The sequence below is a fragment of the Notamacropus eugenii genome, chromosome 1 (genome assembly GCF_028372415.1).
Source record: "Notamacropus eugenii isolate mMacEug1 chromosome 1, mMacEug1.pri_v2, whole genome shotgun sequence".
Classification (NCBI taxonomy): domain Eukaryota; kingdom Metazoa; phylum Chordata; class Mammalia; order Diprotodontia; family Macropodidae; genus Notamacropus; species Notamacropus eugenii.
The window spans coordinates 250,365,121-250,383,805 of NC_092872.1; the positions used below are offsets into that span (position 1 = coordinate 250,365,121).

General features: G+C 37.4%; 1 protein-coding gene across 18 annotated transcripts in view; it reads left to right on the plus strand.

Moving 5' to 3' along the window:
* The window catches only part of CCSER2 (coiled-coil serine rich protein 2), a 123,960-nt gene that overhangs the window by 57,088 nt on the left and 48,187 nt on the right, over positions 1–18,685 (plus strand). For 15 of the 18 annotated variants that reach the window (XR_011971555.1, XR_011971554.1, XM_072628532.1 and 12 more), the window contains 2 exons: positions 2,974–3,064; positions 12,411–12,573. Coding sequence is in view for 15 of the 18 variants with exons in the window: in XM_072628532.1 (XP_072484633.1) it covers positions 2,974–3,064; positions 12,411–12,573 (254 nt within the window). In the remaining 3 variants the exon portion in view is untranslated. Of the gene's footprint in view, positions 1–2,973; positions 3,065–11,288; positions 11,704–12,410; positions 12,574–18,685 lie in introns of those variants that run through there. The other 3 variants (XM_072628543.1, XM_072628542.1, XR_011971556.1) reach the window with 2 other exon arrangements.

Genomic DNA, 18,685 nt, shown 5'->3' on the forward strand with positions numbered 1-18,685 from the left:
AACATCTCTTGCATTTACCCCTCTTCTCTTTGGACACTGTCATCTCCCAGGTACAGGGTTTCATCACCTTAAACTTGTAATAGCCATCTGGTTGGTCTCCCTGGCTCAAGCCTCTCACCTCTCCAGTCCATCTTCCATTCATCTGTCTCATGGAAATTCCTTTTAAAGAGAGTGCTTTCTCCCTCAAATTCCTTATATTTAAAAAATATATACGTGTAAAAATGTACTCCGCTCCCACCCACAGAATGCAAGGACTTTTTTGTCTTTTTTTGTCTTTGTTGTCACCAACATCTATTATAACATGTTGCATATAGTAGTTACTTAATAATATTTGTTGAATTGAATTTCAAATAGTATGTTACTTTCAAATAGTTACTTTCTTGAACAAAGTTAGCATGAAATAAATAACTGGAGTTAGGAAATGAGCTCATTAAGTTTCATATAGCAAAGCTCTGAAACTGAAATACAGCTTATCATAAGTTCTGTTGTGGTTTTTTTTTTCCCGAGAGGGTGATGCTTTGATGCTTTTAAGATAAAAGATCACTGATAGTGGCTCAGTAGTCCCAACTACTAACTCTTTTGGTATTCTGGAATATAGTTTATTTGGGCCTGTTAATTTACTCATTGAGGGTAGTTAGGTACTCTTACCGTCTTTTAGTTATGTAGAACTTAATGATTTGCTTGCTGGCAGTTTTTGTTCTCTTCCCCCTCAAGATCATTCTCCTTAATAGAGAAAACAAGCAAAATATTAATTGAGTAATTCTGTCAGCTCTGACATCTGTATCATTCCATTTACTCCTTGCTTCCATTCCATCTGCAGTTTTCTCAACTCTGAGATGGGCTTCATAATAACATCTACCCTGCAGACTGTTGTCAGAATCAAATGAGATAGAGTATTTGTAAAGCTTTAAGTACAGTAGTACCTGACATGTAGTAGTTCTTAATAAATCACTTCTTTTTCTCCCTCCCTCCTTGCCCATCTAATACGTTCATTAGATTATAGGAAAATTGTTTTTATTTGCCTTCATTAATTCAATTCATCCAGCATTTTTAGAGCCTTCTATATGCTTGCATTGTGGTAGGAACTGAGGAACTGTGGTATACAAAGACCAATATAAAACAGGGACCGTATATTCTGCTGGGGTATTATAACACAAGTATGTAAATAAAAATAATTTTTTTATCCAGACTTGTGATTTCATTGGTAACACAGACCTTCCTTGGCTAATACAGACCAGTACCTGCTGTGCAATTTGCAGCCTGAGACCCCTCTCAGACCTTGCACATTATGTGACTTGCCCAAGGTCAGTAGAGTTAGTACAAGTCATAGGCAAGACTTAAACCCCGGTCTTCCTGACTCTGGAACTAGCTCTACCCACTGTGTCATTCAGCTTCACATAAGTAATTCAGGAGTGAGGGAAGAAGGAAAGGGAGGGGGAGAGGGAATGATAGAGACAGAGAATGAATGAGTTAACTATTAGGGAGTTGGAGGGGGGAGCAGTGGGAGATCAGGAAAATCCTATAGTAGGAGATGACTCCTGCATCCCTAGCCAAGAATCCTTAATTCCTATGTATTTAAGTCATGATCCAAAAATGTAAATCCTAGTCACATGTACTATCTTCTCAATTAGACATTTACTTCCCAGAGCTGAAGTCCTTTACCTTCAATTGGCAGCAGAGATAAGAACACCAGCAGTGTTCCTAAAGTCTTTGGTTTCCTGCCAAGGACTTCATAATCCCTAGATGCCTTCTGGCATGCCCTTTGTCTTCCCATTAACCAGTAGAAATCAGGTCTTGGCTGTCTTCTGGGACAGTTTAGGTAGGCTCCTTCACCTCCGGAATGCTTTCCTTTGAAAGACAGCCTATCTCATATTTGTTTTTGCCTTTTGCTGTATCACAGCACACATCAGAGATCTTATTCCTTGTCTCAGAGCGGATTTCCTGTCTTTTGAGGGGCTTCTGTGAACTCTTCTCAGTATTTCCTGGGGCACAAGAAGTTTTCTTGTCATTGGGCCTGCCTCTCCCCTCTGTATGAAGAACTTCATGTTTGTTGAATTTCACTTCTCCCCTTCCTCCTTTGAGTCAGATTTCTCCACCTGCCAGTTTAACAGATTAGATTTTCATTGCTGTTTCAATTTCTTCTATTCTTTGTTATCCTTTTTCAATTATTTAACATACCATCATCATCCTTTTCAATAACCTGGTAAGTAGAGTGGTATTCCTCAGACCTTTTAACCTATTTTCTAGGAGGGAAACCAACATATAGTTTGTGAAAAAAATAACTATTAGTCAGTCGTAGACAAAAATACAAACTATTCTTTGCAGTTTTGTGAGCAATCTTTGTGCCCTTGGAAACTTGTGTTGTGATTCTGAAGAAAAACAATTTTTTTCCTTATCTCTGCCTCTTAAAATCTCTAGCTTCCTTCCAACCACACTTAAGTGCTCCCCTCACAACTCTGTTCTGGTCCCCCTTGTTGTAATTATTTTCTTCTCTTGAAACTACTCTCATGTTGTTTGTGTTTGTATGTGTTTATGCTTGTGTATGTTATATCCTCTAATAGAAGATATGCTCCTACAAGGTGTTGGGATTGTTTCATTCTGGTATTTATATCTCTATCATATTGCACAGTATCTTGTTGTAGACACTTAAACATTTAGTTTAATTGAATTAAAGGGAGTTTCTTCGGTTTCTGGATCCTGAATTCTCATGTAACCACTTGCTTTCTACCATTCACAGGATTTTATAATAGCATCTCTTTGTCTGTGATATTAGAGTGGAAATATTAAGGGAAACATCGAATTTGGCAAGGAAATGTTATAAACCAAGCACTTTATATTGGTGAAATTTCCTCTAGCTATGTTTTAGCTCTGAGCAAGTGTCAGTCTGTGTTGCTGTTTTACAAATTTGATTTCTTCCAAATTTTTGGAACATTCCATGGTGTTTTGCTCACTTCTTTTGATCTGTTTTTGTAGGATATCCTGAACAATCTTGACTCATGTGACCTTGAAGATGATGATCTCATGCTTGATGTGGACCTGCCTGAGGATGCACCTCTTGAGAATGGTTAGTGAGGAAAGTGTTACTATTCAAGGAACTGTTTGAGGACCACTTTCCTAGAAACCTTACTAATATTCCATAACTCATAAAATGAGTTTTTCCCCATATTTTGAAGACATTTTTAATGACTATGCTATCATCTTGACTGTACTAGAATGTTGATTTGAGGACCCCTCTCCCACCCCTTTTTTTGCTTGGAGTTATGATTTCATGATACTAAAGAATTCCCTAGGAGTGGAAGACCACTCTTTTCCCCCGGATTCAGATATGCAGCTTCTGTTTACTTAATTTTGAAAAGCTGAAAAGAGATTTAGGGATTTCCATTATCATACCAACAAGGATGCATTAAAGGCATGGCTTGAACCCAGATTTCCTCATTTCATAACCATCCCTCTGCCCACTGTTACGCTGCCTCTAATATTTTCCTTAATGATAAAAATATTCAGCATTTTACACACATTTGGAATGCATTTGGACCACTGAAAGTTTGTTCTCTACTTTAGGCAGCAAGGTGGCATAGTGAATAGAGCACAGGGCCTGGAGATAAGAAGACTTGAGTTCTCCTCTGGCCTTAGACACTTACTAGCTATGTGACCTTAGGCACATCAGTTAACCTTTATCTGCCTTCATTTCCTTAACTGTAAAATGGGGATCATAGTATCTATTTCATGTTGGGAGGATCAAATGAGATAATGTTTGTAAAGAGTAGGTGCTAAATGAATATTTTTTCCTCTTCCTTCCCTTCCTACACATCAGAGACCAGTGAGCTATGATTCAGTTCTTTTTATTTGCAAATATGCTTACCTTCCATTGAAGTCTGTTTCGATCCATGATAACCCATGGTGTTCATATGGCAGTGATGCTGAGGCTAAAACTACAGAGAAGGTTGCCTCTTGCCAGTCTATGAAGATATTTTTCTTAGCTTTGGTGGAAGAGAGAACCATTTCAAGTCTGAGTATCTTGATAGGGAAAAGAGTAGAATTCTAGGTGGGTGGAAGGTAGTTGGGCTACAAGTGTAAGAACACACATAGTTTTATTTCCTTTAGGCCCATTTAGGAATGGAGCCTGGGCAGGAACCTGGAGGTGCTGGTCCTTCATTGAGGTCTCACTAGAGATAAAGACTAATTGGATCAGCCAGAGGGGTGGGTTGACTTACATGAATAGCCTAGAAGGTTGGGTAGCTAGTGAGGAAATACCACATTTAAGAAAAAGGTTAGAGTTCAGAAGCTTGTGTGTTGCTCTGATATAATCAACTATGGGGAGACTGTGTTATCTATCCAAAGGTGCAGGCAGGCTGAATATTTGGAGGCCAAAGAGAAGATTACCATGTATCAGATAGGAGAGAAGTTCAAAGGAATAGTGTATTAACTTGAAAGAAAATTTTATACTATTTAGCGTGCTGGTTTGAAGTCTCAAGAAAATATAGAGAAATAGGGCATTGTGGACAGGGTACAAGGCTTAGGTCTAGCTCCTATTTTGTAATAAGAGACCACTCATTTGGGCTCCCAGGGGCTGGAGTATTGTGTCACTCCATGCTCTGTACTGAGGCGTGTAGTTTGGATTGGTTTCAGTTCTTAGGAAGGAGACTGCCTTTAATTAGGAGGGTTAGGCTCATTAAGTTCCTCACACTGGGGCCTTGAGGGAATGATCACTCCATAGTTCACTATGGTTCACTCCACCTAGAGAGGGGGAGTAATAAAGCTGCTCAGAGTATACTATAAATCAGATTTGGGACAGGTAGTTCCCATATAAGGAGCTTATAAGTGTGCCTTAACAGAACAGGAATTCAGTAAGACACCTGTTGATGTTAAGGAAAAATTGTTGATAGAATCTGTAGTACCTACAGCAATTTGTAGAGATACTGACCAGACATTTTAAATTTGACCTTAGTTCCACACCATCACTTCTATCCAAAGCTGGCCTCCTCTGAGCTTCATGCTCAGCCCCTTCCCTAGTCAGTCACTCTAAATGTGTTGCTGCTGCAACCAAGCTCCTCTGGTGAAACACTGCTGCCACTGTGCTCAAAGACCCCTCTAGATTGGTTAAACTCACAAGGTCACATTCTGGACACACACAATTTTTGGTTGTGGCTCAATCACCTACTTAGCAAAAGAACACAAAGAGGCAGCCCAAACCAAAGCTTGGACTTGTCTTGGCTTTAGCGTGTGCTTTAGCGACCACATGCTTGTAGTTGGATGGAGGTCAAGGTAGGACCAGCCACCCCTGCCTTCCATGACTGCAGATACATCCCCAAGTAGTCCTGCATATTACAGGAAAGAAAGAAAGAGGCAGAAGCCTTCTTTATATACGCACTGAATCATCATCTCCTCTGCCTTAAGAGGAGATTTTTCATCTCCTACTCAACCCTTCAGTGATGTTGTATGTGGCCAGAAGCTGATCCAAAAGCTCTTACCAGAACCAAGAAGGGCAACTCTGAACATTCTCTATGGAATGGACCCTGTGGTTCCATCTGGCCTGTGTGATACAGAAAACTAGAGAAGGGTCATGAACTAATGGATGTCAGCAAATAGCCAGTTAGACTTTACTGTAGGACACAGAGGTGTTTGTGAGCATTCCCATTATGTGACTCAAAGTGAAGCACTTTTGGATACTACTTTTAGGAAGTGATGTTTGGTTTATGACACACATGCAAATTCTAGAATTGAGACAGGAAAAAGCTAGGTAAATATCCATAATTACCCCATATTTAGATTTGATACATTGAGTTTTATATTTTATAATTTATTAAGACATTTTTTGTTCCGTAGCAAGTAAAAAATTACTTGTAAAAGCTACTTCCATATTGCATTTGTGACCTCTCTTCAGTGTAGGTATGTCCTCTGAAATTCTTGTACATTGTTGATGCGTTATGTGTTTACATTCAGCAAAACACTTCTCACTTGAAGGTAATAAGAATGCTACAGTAGCATCATAGATTCTAAGAATCAGAAGAGACTTTGAGGTCGTTGAGTTCAGTTTGATATGTGAAGGAATTCTCTCTATAACATATTTGTCAAATCTAATCTTGTGAGTATCTATTATAATTAACAGTGGACTCAGTTTCACAGGATAGCCCATATATGTGTTGAGATAGCTCTTATTGTTAGAAAGTACCTTTTTACATTGAACTGAAGCCTGCCTTCCTTTGGTGTTCTATACAGTGGGATTAGTTCTGTCTATTGAAACTATACTGAATGTCTTATATACTTATACATAAGAGCACTTCATATATTTGAAGACAATTATTGTATCCTGTCCTCATGAGTCTTCCCATGTTTTCTTTTCTACAGTTTAAGTACCCTTCATTCTTCAAATGCAATATGACTTCAAGATCCTTGTTATGCCCATATCCTGATCAGTTTCCCTAGATATACTCCAGTGATTTTTCTTAAAATCCACTGGCAGCTAGGTGGTATAGTAGATAGAGCACCAGACCTCAGTTCAGGAGGACTGATTTGTAAAGAGTTCAAATGTGTCTTCAGACACTTAATAACTGTATGATGCTGGGCAAGTCACCTAACTAATGTCTGCCTCTGTTTTCTCTTCTGTTAAATGTGAATAATAATAGAACCCACCTCCTAGGGTTATTGTGAGGATAAAATAATATTTGAAGAGTGCTATGCAAATATTAAAGTGTTATATGAATACTAGTTAATATCAGTAATAATAAAAAATGGAATCTCTTTCATGCTTCTGAAGTTATATTTGTCTCCCTGCATTAGAATCCTAGTTTGTTACCCATCCTTAGTGTGGATATAGTATATAAATCTGAGCCCATGCTATTTATTATTGCCTTCTTTATTGTTTTTTTTCCTTGTGAATGAATGTCTGTGCATCTCCTGCTGTTTTTCCTTTTACATTATAGCTGCTTTCTGATATATTGTATATAGTGATAAATCCTTGGAATTGGTATTAAATACTTGTTGATCTGGTAGATATATATAAGCAGTTTTCTCCTCACTTCCTTTCCACTTTAAAGTTTTAGAGGCTTGCAAATTTCTAGGCAGATACATTTTTATCAGACTTTATTGCATAGATACCATCCTTGACAAGACCCTCTCATTCCCATGTGTTAAGTTGGGTTCTGAAAATCCAGATCTTGTTCTGAGAAGCTGTCTTCTTAATGATTTATTTACTTATTTCTTAGACTTTCTAACTGTAGAATCATACTTGCCTTGTTTGTGAGTTTTTTGAACTATACTGAATCTAAGATAGATAAACAGGTCTAACATTCCCTTCCTTCACTATTATGACTTCTAATTTGGCATAATCAGCTTCTTTTAAGGTTCTTTTCATTTTCACATCCTCATTCAGTTATTCCTAATTGATCCAAATTAAAATTGAGTGTCAGTTCTCATTGTTTTTCTCCTTGCTAAGAATAATTTTCCACAAAAGAAGTCAAGAATTTTTCAGATGCCCTGTTTTTAGCAGGATGAGACATAATAATGAAGACCTCATGTTCTCAGAATTTCCCAATCTTTATTAGGAAAGCATCATCCATATCCTTTTTCTAGCTGGATGTTCTGTAGAATATTCCTAAAATAGTATTACTTTTGTTCTGAAGGAATGTTGGAATTCGAAGAGCTGCAGGCAAGGAAGCAGGGCATTCTAAACTGGGGGAACAGTTTTGAGCAAAGGTATGCAGTAAGAATTGCATGTCCTCACAGTTTTGCCAGGGCACAGCAAGTGGGCCATTTCCTCTGAAACATGGAGCGTATTAAGTGAAATAAATATGAGGTTGGAGTCAAATTGTAAAGGACTTTAAATGCCAACTATTTTGTACAAGAGGTAAAAGGGAGTTGATGTTTCTTGTATGGGACATGGGTTGGTCATACCTGTGCCTTTGACAGCTTTGTATAGAATGGAGTGAAGGGAGGAAGAGACTAATGGCAGGGAGACTGTTTAACAAGCTTTTACAACACTCAGAACTCTCATCGTGGTTGTGTGGATGAAGGATGTTAACGGAGACAAAACTGGCAAGCTTGTGTAGAATTGAGTAGAATATCATTGGGAAAGAAGAATGAAAAATCACAAATGACTCTAGAGGTACAGATCTTCTTGACTAAAAGGAATGGGGAGCCTTCAGAAGAAACAGGGAACTAGGAGGGGAGGAAGTGGTTTAGGGAGAAAGAGAGTATGTTCTATAGAAGGTATTTTGAGTTTGAGATGCCTGTGGGCTAGCCACTGAAGACATCCATCAGACGCTTGGTGAAGTATCTCAGGAGAGAGAGGAGGGCTGGATGTGTTTGGGAGTTGTCTGGATGGACCATGGAAGCTGATGAGATCGTCAAGAGAGCACGTGGAGTGGATGGGGCCTATATCACAAACCTGAATTAGATCTACATATGGAGGTGATATAGAGATGATGACCCTGCAAAGGAGATGCCAAGTAGTTAGAAGGAGAAGCAGGAGAGACCTGGGCCATGAACACCCAGAAAGGCAAGAGGATAGAGATGGAAGGGGCAGTCAACAGTGATACAAGAGGTGGAGAGTTGAAGAATGAGAATACAGAAAGATCTATTGAATTTGGCAATTAAGAAATCTTTGGTAACTTCAGAGAAAGCAGTTTCAGTGAAGAAGCAGGGTTAGAAGCTAGACTGCATGGGGATGGGACAGAAAAGTAGAGCCAGCCCTTTTCTAAGCTTGGGACTATGAAAAAGAGAGTTCTAAAGTGCTAATAAGAAGGAATGGCAGGAGCCAATAGGCAATAAGAGGCTAAAAATTTGAAGAGAGAGAGAAAGGTGAAGATCAAAGTGGCAGCTCTTCAAGGGAAACAGAATGAGGATTCACAGAAAGAAAGTCAGGTAAGGGATCCTGGGGTAAGCTATGAGGTCACATAGGAGTATTGGTGCATGTAAAATCATGGTGGGGGACATGGATTGAGAGACCTAGAAATAATTTGAGACTGTATGTCTTAGGAAAGGCTTTGAGAAATGAAAAAATGCTTTTAGTGTAAATGTGAGGGTGTAGGAAAGATAAAAGGGATTTTGAGAGAGAAGAGTAAAATCCAATGTTTGATCAGGCTAGTGTGTACTGGAAATTGTGTGTGAAAGGTCTCAGGACTGAAGAGTCAAGAGAGCAAGTTGGCTTGGATTGTCCACATGAATGTCAAATTGTCTGAGAATGATGACAGGGAAAACAAGCATTTATTAAGCATTTGCTGTGTGCTCTATTCACTATACCACCCAGTTACCAGGGAAGGATAAAGAAAGGAACACTGCTAGTCAGGTACTAAACAAAGTTGAGGATGCCTCATAGGTTGTTAGTAATAAAGATGAGGAGAATGTAGTATAGAAAGCGAGGTGGTGCAGTGGATAGAGCACTGGATCTGGAGTTAGAAGACCTGAGTTCAAATCTAGCTTCGGACACTTGTTAGCTCTCTGGGCAAGTCACTTAACTTCTGCTTCAGTATCCTCATATATAAAATGAAATAATAATAGCACTTATCTCTCCAAGTCATTGTGATGATCGAGTGAGATAATAATTGTAAACGCATTTGGTACAGTGCCTGGCACATAATAGGCACTATATAAATATGAGCTATTATTTTTATTACTGAAATGATCTGAAAAATCAGTATAGAAGCATGTCCCCTTGTACTCCTTGTCTCCAAGAGTACAGGTCAAATGAGGAGAGTGGATATCAATAGCCATATGAAAAGAATACTCCAAATCACTAATAATTAGAGAAATCCAAATTAAAACAACCCTGAGCCATCTCACACTAGTAAGACTGGCACAGTTGACAGAAAAGGAACATGGCAAAAGTTGGAGGGACTTTAGGAAAAAAAAATCACGTTAATGTACTGTTGGTGAAGCTGTCACTTTGTCCAGTCGTTTTGAAAAGCTATTTAGACATAGTGCCAAAAGTTTATTAACCTTTCACCCTTTGTGTACCCTTTGACTCATCAATACTATTACTAGACCTGTACCACAAAGAAACCAAATAAAGAGGAAAAGAATACAAAATACAAAAATATTTATAACAGCTTTTTTTGTAGTGAAAACTAGAAAATAAGGGAGTGCCCATCTGTTTTGGGGGAATAGTTGAACAAATTATGGCATATAAATTTGTTGGAATACTGTTTTGCTGTAAGGAGTGATGAAAGGGACAGTTTTGGGGAAACTTGGGAAGACTTGTTTGAATTGATGCAGAATGAAGTGAGTTGAACCAAGAGAAAAATATATACTATAACAACACTGTACAGATAAACAATTTTCAAAGACTTTGGTACCCTGGGCAACACAATGACTGACCACAATTATAGAAGATTGATGTCTTCTGTGGCATTCTGTCTACTTTCTGACTGATGATGGACTCAGGGTACACAATAAGGTATACATATATTTTTTGGACATTGCCACAGGAGTTCATTTTATTTAACTATGTTTATTTGTTATGAGGGTTTCTTCTCTCTTTTCTGTTGGGGACAGAGGAAGAGAAAGGTTTTTGCCAATTGAAAAAAATTAATTAAATAGCCTACTACATAACTAATGATTGTTTTTTATTCTTATTTTCTGCTTTGTGGTGCACTATACTTTTGTCATTCCTCATACTTAAGTGGTTAAAAAATTGTCTCTTAATGAGGTTCAATTTCCTTGTGGTTGTGTTTTTACTGTTAACTTGCTCATAGAATATGAGAGGTGGAAGAGACTTTAAAAAAAAAAAAAACTCCCTCATTTTAGAGACTGAAGCTCACAGAGGGCAAATGAATTGCCTAAGGTCACTTCTGGAAGAGCCAGTACTAGAAGTCCTGTCTGCTGCTTCCTAACAGCCCCTCTTCTTCCTTTATTTTATTTATTTTTCACAAAACTTGGGCAGAAGTTAACTTTAGTCCAACACTTACCCCCAATAATCTCGCATTTCAAATTAGGATAATCTACATAATGAGTTTTTACTGTGTTTGAGCACAGTATTTTAATAGTTTCACTTACGTGAATAATTTTGCAGGAAACTCCATTGTGTAAAAGTTCCTAATTTTAGGGATTTTCTTTCCCTCCAAAGGCTAACCTAAAAATTATATATTTGTAATGCCCTTTACTACCATTTTGTACTCAAAAGATTGCTTCAGTACACATCATTTTTTAATGTATTTTGAACATTTTGGTCAGTGAGCTGAGTGTTTGCACTTTATCATTTTCACAGTTACTATAAAGTACTTCCGTTTGGGGGCAAGGTCTTCCCTTTTTGTTTACAGTGGTGTCCTGATTTAACTGCCCTTCCTTTCTAGAAGTTGCTGTTCCGGCTCATTTAAGAAAGAGTTGATTCCAAGATCACACTGACCCCGAAGCCTTTGTTTCAGAAGTTTTGGCTTGTGGGTAAAGCCACTGCAATCACTCCCCTCCCGGAAGTGGGGAAACCTTTCTGACTCTGCTTGATTGGGATGGTGGTTAGCAGTATTTTTAGAAGCCGTCCTCGCTCCACAACTATGTAAGCCCTGGGCGAAGATGGTAGTTTGGAGTCACAGGGTAAACTGGGCTCCTTTCCCAATGTGTGCAGGCTGGGAGCTAAGCAGGAAGGAAGGCCTGTTTATCAGGCTCAGCCATGCCACTATGGCTGAGTAGGCAGCAGAACAGCACAATGTTGCCCTGGGACAAAGCAACTTTTTCACCGAGTGGCCAAATATGTGAGGAAAAAATTTTCGGGTAAGTGAAAAAGGAACTTGGGTGTTTGTGTCGAGTCCGGTAGACGTTTGTGGGGCTGAGATTCCAGGGAGTGAGCTGTGCTGCTGGAGCCAAGTGCTGGCTTTGTCTCCAGTGGCTTTTTAGACTTGCCAAACAGTTTGCACTAGGAAGTTAACAGAGGCACAGGGAAGCAGTTTACTTTCTAAAAATGTGAGCTTGATTTTTTTTTTTTTAATTTTGAGAATTGTAGAGAGATCTAGGTGAACCTACATCTGTCTCAATTTTAGGAAACAGGTTTTTTGCTTCCCTTCGATATGGGCACCTGACAGTTTTCTTTTTTCTCTCCTCATCAGAAGGGCTAGCAATGATAATAGCAATTTTTTAGGGGGAAAATTATTACTGGGATTTAAAGTGTATAGCATTAATTATAAGAATAATAATTTTTGTTTTAAAGTCTTACAGAAATTAATTCATTGTTACTTAAATAGTTGTAAAGTACAAGTCTTGTCTTCACTGAAACTTGTCTTATTATCATTTATTTTTCCCTCAATGTGCCTGCTTTTTAAAATGTAATTTATCTCATAATTACTTAGTAGAAAGTCTTGACATTTTTCCAAGAATTTTTCTGTGGATTTTTTAAAGCAGCATGTGATCAACAAATGTATATTCTTATTACTTTATGTAGTGTGTATAAATGTTAACAGCATGTTGTTTTTGAATCTGTCTAGTGGAATGTGAGAATATGAACCGCTTTGATGGATCGGACAGAAATGTTCGACAGCATCAGGAAGGCTTTTGGAAAAGGCCACCCCAGAGATGGAGTGGCCAGGAACACTACCGCCTAAGCCACAGTGACAGCTATCATCAACACGGGAAAACGGACCTGAGCAGGTAGAAGCCTGTTGCTAGCTTGCTTCCTTGTTAGTACACACAGAGAAATTCTGCACAATGACTTTTTATTCCCCCCAGACTTGTGTGCCAGGTTTTCAGAGGCACACAGAACATTCTATTGTCAAAGCATCAGTGATTGTTGATATAAAACTAGGAGCAGGATATTTTTTCATCACTTCCCTCTGTTAGTCCTTGTGGCTTAAAGCTTTTTTCATTTTTTATCCATGGCTAAAATGTAGACTAAAGAAATGCCCTAAAACAGGTTCTGTATTGATTTAATTTTTCATTTGCATATGCTTATGGTTTTTCTTGCTTAAAAGACAAATTCCACATATCTATGACTTTGATAGCACTGGGTCTGATTGTAAGACATAGTAGAGTTGCTGTGGCCAAAAAAAATTCATATCCTTATAACCAACTAGTTGCTTGTTAATAATAATAAAAACTGACATTTATGTTGTACTTAGTATGTGCTAGGAACTGTGTGAAGTGCTTTACAGTGATCATCTCATTGATCCTGACAATAATTTTGGAGGCAGGTGCTATTCTCATTTACATTTCACAGGCAAGGAAAGTGAGGTAAAGGGAGGTTAAGTCACTTGCCTTAGGGTCACACAGCTAGTAAGTGTCTGAGGCTAGATGACTCTAAACATCTCTGAATCTGAAAAATCTCTGAACATAGCTAATTTCGACCTTGGATAGTTGATAGTTGATGAAAATAATATCAAGTGATTGAAAGCTATTTCTTTCTTGATGGGCAGAATCTTTCTAATCTGTTCTCGTCATGATAGCTCAATACTTTGACTTGATCACCCAGATTGCTTTCCTCTTTTTTATTTATGGACTTCTTTTGATATGTCTCATTTAAAAATTTTAGATGTCTGGAATTAATGAGGTTAGATTATAGGATATTTCTGTAGTGTATGTAGCAACTGAGTTCCACGGGTTTTCCTAGAATTATCATAGAATTTCAGTTGACAGGGCCTTGGAATATAGCCTGGAAGAAAAGAATGCACAACCTAGTGAATAGAGAACTAGCCTTTCAGTCAATCTCAGCAAGACCTGGATTCAAGTCTTACCTCTGAAACATACTGGCTATGTTACCTTGGGTAATGCCCTCTGACCACCCTCAGGAGACTGTCATGGTCTCTAGAAGGAATTCCTCTCCAGCACCTACTTACACTGATGAAGTCACAGGTAGCTCTGGTTTAATAGAAAAGATAGGGAATCACTCAAGGCATGGTACATAGCAGGACACGCTTGAGATACTTTTAAGTGTTCTTAGGATAAATAAACACATTTTCTGAAAGTTCTACTCTCTGTGACATGTAGCAGGCATTTTTTATCTTCTTGTGACAATTTAGCACAGGGGATGGTTGTAATGCATATATGTGTGTACTCTCTTCAGATGTTGGGGGGGGGGGGTATAGTTATCTTTATGAAGACCTTGCTTTAGAAGTCATATCCAGTCCAGCCTAACTGACCCTCTAAGTTCAGGAATCACTTCAGCAACTTCTTTCACAGATGACCAGGCAGTCTCTGCTTGAATACATTCAGTGACAGAGAATGAAATAACAATGTATGTTTATATAGCATTTTAAAATACTCTCAAGGCAGTTCCTTCCACTCTGCAGCACTTCTTAAACTGTGGGTCATGACTTGAGTGGAAAAAGTTTAAGAAGCCCTGCGTTGGACTTGGTTTTTTCAAATGACTTAGTTTTTTAGACCCTTCAGCATCTAGTTAGCCCTATTGTGGCTACTGTTTTAGGGATGACTCTTAAAGTTGTTCACCCAGCACTGGAGAGAATGCTCCAGATATAATCTGGTCACTGTAGAGTACAGTGTTAATGTAGCCCAAGATTGTGTTAGCTTTTCTAGCAGCTACGTTACACTGTTAATTAACTCAGCAGAAAAATTCCTCTCCATGTACCCAATATCAGAAATGTGGTTTTAAAAAAATAATTTTACTAACTTTAAAGCTATCCATATGCCCTGTCCCTTGACTTCACAATCTCTTAATGTCTTTGACTCTCCTGACTATTCCAACACATCAGTCATCTGACCACTGGCATGTCACAGCCTGAATACAGTTGTGTCAGAGCAAAGCACTGCTTTGAAGTCAGCAGGGGGCTGAGATTTCAGGTGCTCTCTTTATCCTGGGGAAAGGCATGAGGTTCCATACAGCTGAAATCAAGTAAGAGTTGCTGGTGTCACTAAGACCTCAGCTCAAGTTTGACCTCTGACACCTGTTGGCTTTGTAACCCTGGGCTAGTGCCACCTTATTGCCCCCAGGCTGCAGTCTCAGAGGAGAAGCTGCAAAGTAGATTCTCCTTTCGTAGAATCTCCTTTCTGGGAGTTCCCTAGATGTAGGAGATCACATCTCGTTAGAAAATGGGACCTACTGTGCATGCATTATGTCCCTTTAGTAAATTTCAAGTGGGGGGAAGGGTCTCAGTTATTTAATTATAGTACTATTAATTAATAGTGCTAGCACAGTATATTATAAACAGTTATTAAGTGAATTGGATTTGAGTCAAAGGACCACAGGTTGAACCCATTTTTGTGGAATTGTGAACATGTCATTAACTGCTCCCAGTTTTCTTCTCTATAAAGCAAGGGGGCAGACTTGGTAGTGTGTAAGTTTGTTTCCCACTCCAGCTCCAAATTGTAGCTATTATTCCTGTGAATAGATGGAGGGGAATGACTTGACTATTCCAAGTCTGATCAACTTTTCTCATGTCTCCAGCCTTACTTTTTACTCCCAGCTTCACTCTCCAGCCTCCTTCTCCCGGTCCGCTCCCTCCCTCCCCCCCATTTGCTCAGCAGATCACTTCATAGTTTGTTGGGCCAATCAAGACCGTCAAGTGTGATTTCACATCTTGGCTGCCTTTCCTTTTCCACTTCCTGTCTCAAAATACTCCCCTTCTTTACAAAAAAAGACATTAATAGAAACAACTAAGCTTACTGGTAATTGTTACATTTAAATTAATTAATGTCCATAAATAAAGTAGTATAAGACTTTAAGTAGCTCTTTATGTCTCCATCAGGATTTTTTGCCCATTCATTCTTATTTAGTTTTCCTTATGTGGTTGTAGTCCTCCATTTTTCTGATTCTGCTTCTTTCATTTTGCATTACTTCATATTTATTTCTCAGATGTGTTAGTCTTAATTGCATTACACTATTCCAATATTCCACTCTACCACAGCTTTTAAAATGATTACTTCTTTGCTTCTTCCATATAACTTTTTTCCAGCCTTTTGTAATTACATAAAATGCTATCATGAAAAGGTTTTTTGGGTTTGTTTTTGATGATACTTCTTGGGGGGTATTCCCAATAATGAAGCTATTGGATCAAATTGGGTGATTATTTTTGTAACTTTTATTTTATACTACTAAATTGCTCTCCAAAAAGTTTCAATGTTTTGCAGTTCTACCAGCAAATGAATGAATGTACTCATTCTTCCACAACTTTTCTAGAATTGAAAATTGATTGATTTTTATTATTTTTACCAATTTGACAAGTGTAAGGTAGTACTTCAGAGTTTTCTTAATTTTCATCCCTTTCATTAATGAGGTTGAATATGTTTTCAACCGATTATCATTCATTCATGTTTATTATTTTGGAAATTGTTCATATCCTTTGACTTATCCTTTGTGGTCTTCTGAAGTCACACTGTGACTTTTTAATAGTTCCTTTTTTTATTTTTAATACTTAACATTTTTGATTTTAATAGTTCAATTTTTATAGTACATACATTTTTAATGTAATAAAATGTATGTTTTATCTTCAATAATTATTTCCATGTATAAAATAAAAATTAATTCCCACCCAATTTAGATAAATATGCCTTTCTATTTCTTCTAGAATTTTTTTTTTTGAGTTGGAGTGTAAGGCAGTGCTATCGAACTTAAATAAAAATGGATCCCTACAGGCTGCACATTGGTATAGAAAACTGCAAATTTAACATTACCTATGTGGTATTTTATTTAATTTGTTAATCATTGCCCAATTACATTTTAAATCTGATTCAGATCATACTTTGCATATGGCTACTTTTACCCCAGGCTATTTGATACCTCTGGTGTGAGATGTGGGTTGTTTTGTTTTTTCCTACCAAACTGACAGCTTTCCCAAAAGTGTTTGTTAAATAATAGGTCCTTTCCTCAGTCTTCTTCATTATAGGTCCTTTCCCCAGTCTTCTTCATTTTCTAAATATTTGTTATATAGGAATATTTTATATACACTTAATGGTGTAATCATTCTATTTCTTTGCTCTCTCCCTTTTCCTTCCTCTCCCTCTCTCCTTCTCCCTGCATTTATATTAGAAAGTTTTGATGACGCTGGCTTTGTAATTTTTTAAATTAGAGTAAAAACTTCTTGTCCCCCTTAAGCTTTCCATTTCACTGTGACTGACCCCTTAGTGTTCTTGGTATTTTCACTTGATTTCCATACAATTTTCCATACAATGATTTTGTCTAGTTTTATAAAGAAGCCCCTTAGTATTTTGATTGGCATTGTTATAAAAATAAAATTAATTTAGGAACTATGGTCATTTTTATTATATTAACCTGCTCTATCTAAAAACAATGATGTGTCTTCAGTTACTTAGGCCCTCCTTATTTTGGTCATTATAGGTTTTTTTTAGAGTTCTTTGGAGGCAGATAGTGTGTAATTTTTTAAAAGCAACTGAAGTTATTATTTTCCAAATATTTGCACTTTTTGTTAGAGCAAATGAATTTTTTAAATTATTTTTTCTTGATATTTATTGCTAGTAGCCTATGCTTTGAATTCTTAATTTTCAATGCTAGTGCCTCTAATATCTTTTCCATTTCTTACTACAATTGCTAGAATTTTTAATTCTACATCAAATAAGAATGGTGAGAGTATGGACATTCTTGCTTTGTTTCTGGTTTTGGTGAGGATATTTCTCAATTTATATATTTGCTTTTGGCCCAAGACTTATGCTCTTTATTATATTCAGTAAAAATTCCTTTATTCTTATTCTTTTTAGGAAGCATGTCTGATGTTAACTCAGTAGATAACAATTAAAATAAAAGGTAACAATTAAAAATAAAATTATAAATTAAAATAAAATAAATAATAAATAATAAAATAAAATTATAAAGTTCAGTATGGTACAGAAATATGAAATAAAATATCAGTCAATGTACATTACATTAAGAAAATTATTCCTCACAATCAAGTGGTGTTTCTGTCAAGCTTACAAGACTGGCTCAGTATCAGAAAGATATATCATCAATATAAAATATATAAATAAAAAATTAGGTAGCAGAATCCCTTCTTCTCCAATATATGTTTCTGTAAATGGATTCAGAAAATACCTTCAATAAGGCCCCCTTCCCTTCAAAAGCTGATCCTTTAACCTTTGCCCTCTAGCTTGTCTCCTCCTACCTCCTTGGGAACTTTGTTTTCTCTGTTTCTACCACCCCCTCCTACAGCAGTACAGCAGCTTGGGTTGCTTTTCTCTGGCCTTCAGATGTGTACAGATTGTCCCTTTCTGTTGCCCCCTGTAAGCAATCATCCTATTTCTTTTATGCTGTCAAGATTACAGAATGAATTGTCTCTGCCTTCTGCCTTTACTTTCTTACCCCTAGTCTCTTCTTTATCTCCTATCATCTGGATACTCTCCCCCACCAACTATAGTAAAATGACTATCTCCAAGGTCATAACTGACCTCCTGATTGTTTTTTCTAAGCCTTTGACGTAATTAGCTTCTTTACAGCTTTGGACAGATTGACTTCATTCATTTAGCAAGTATTTACCTACTTTCTGTAGGTAAAAAGTTTTATGTTATCCACTCTGAAGATGCAAAGAACAAGATATGGGCTCTGTCCTCATGAGGTTTACTCTTTTGGTAGGAAAGCTAAGACATATTAGAAATATTACTCCTTTAGCATGTGTGTAAAGTAGATGTATAATGAGAAGTATCACGTTCTATGTCTAAGGAAAGAGTTTCTGATCCTAATTTGGAGTTAATCAGCACAAGCTTTTTTTATGTAAGAGATGACATTAGACAAGCAGAGTTGGGGCAAAAAGAAAATCATTTCAGTTGGAGAATGTAAGTAAATTCTAGAAGGAGGAAAATGCAA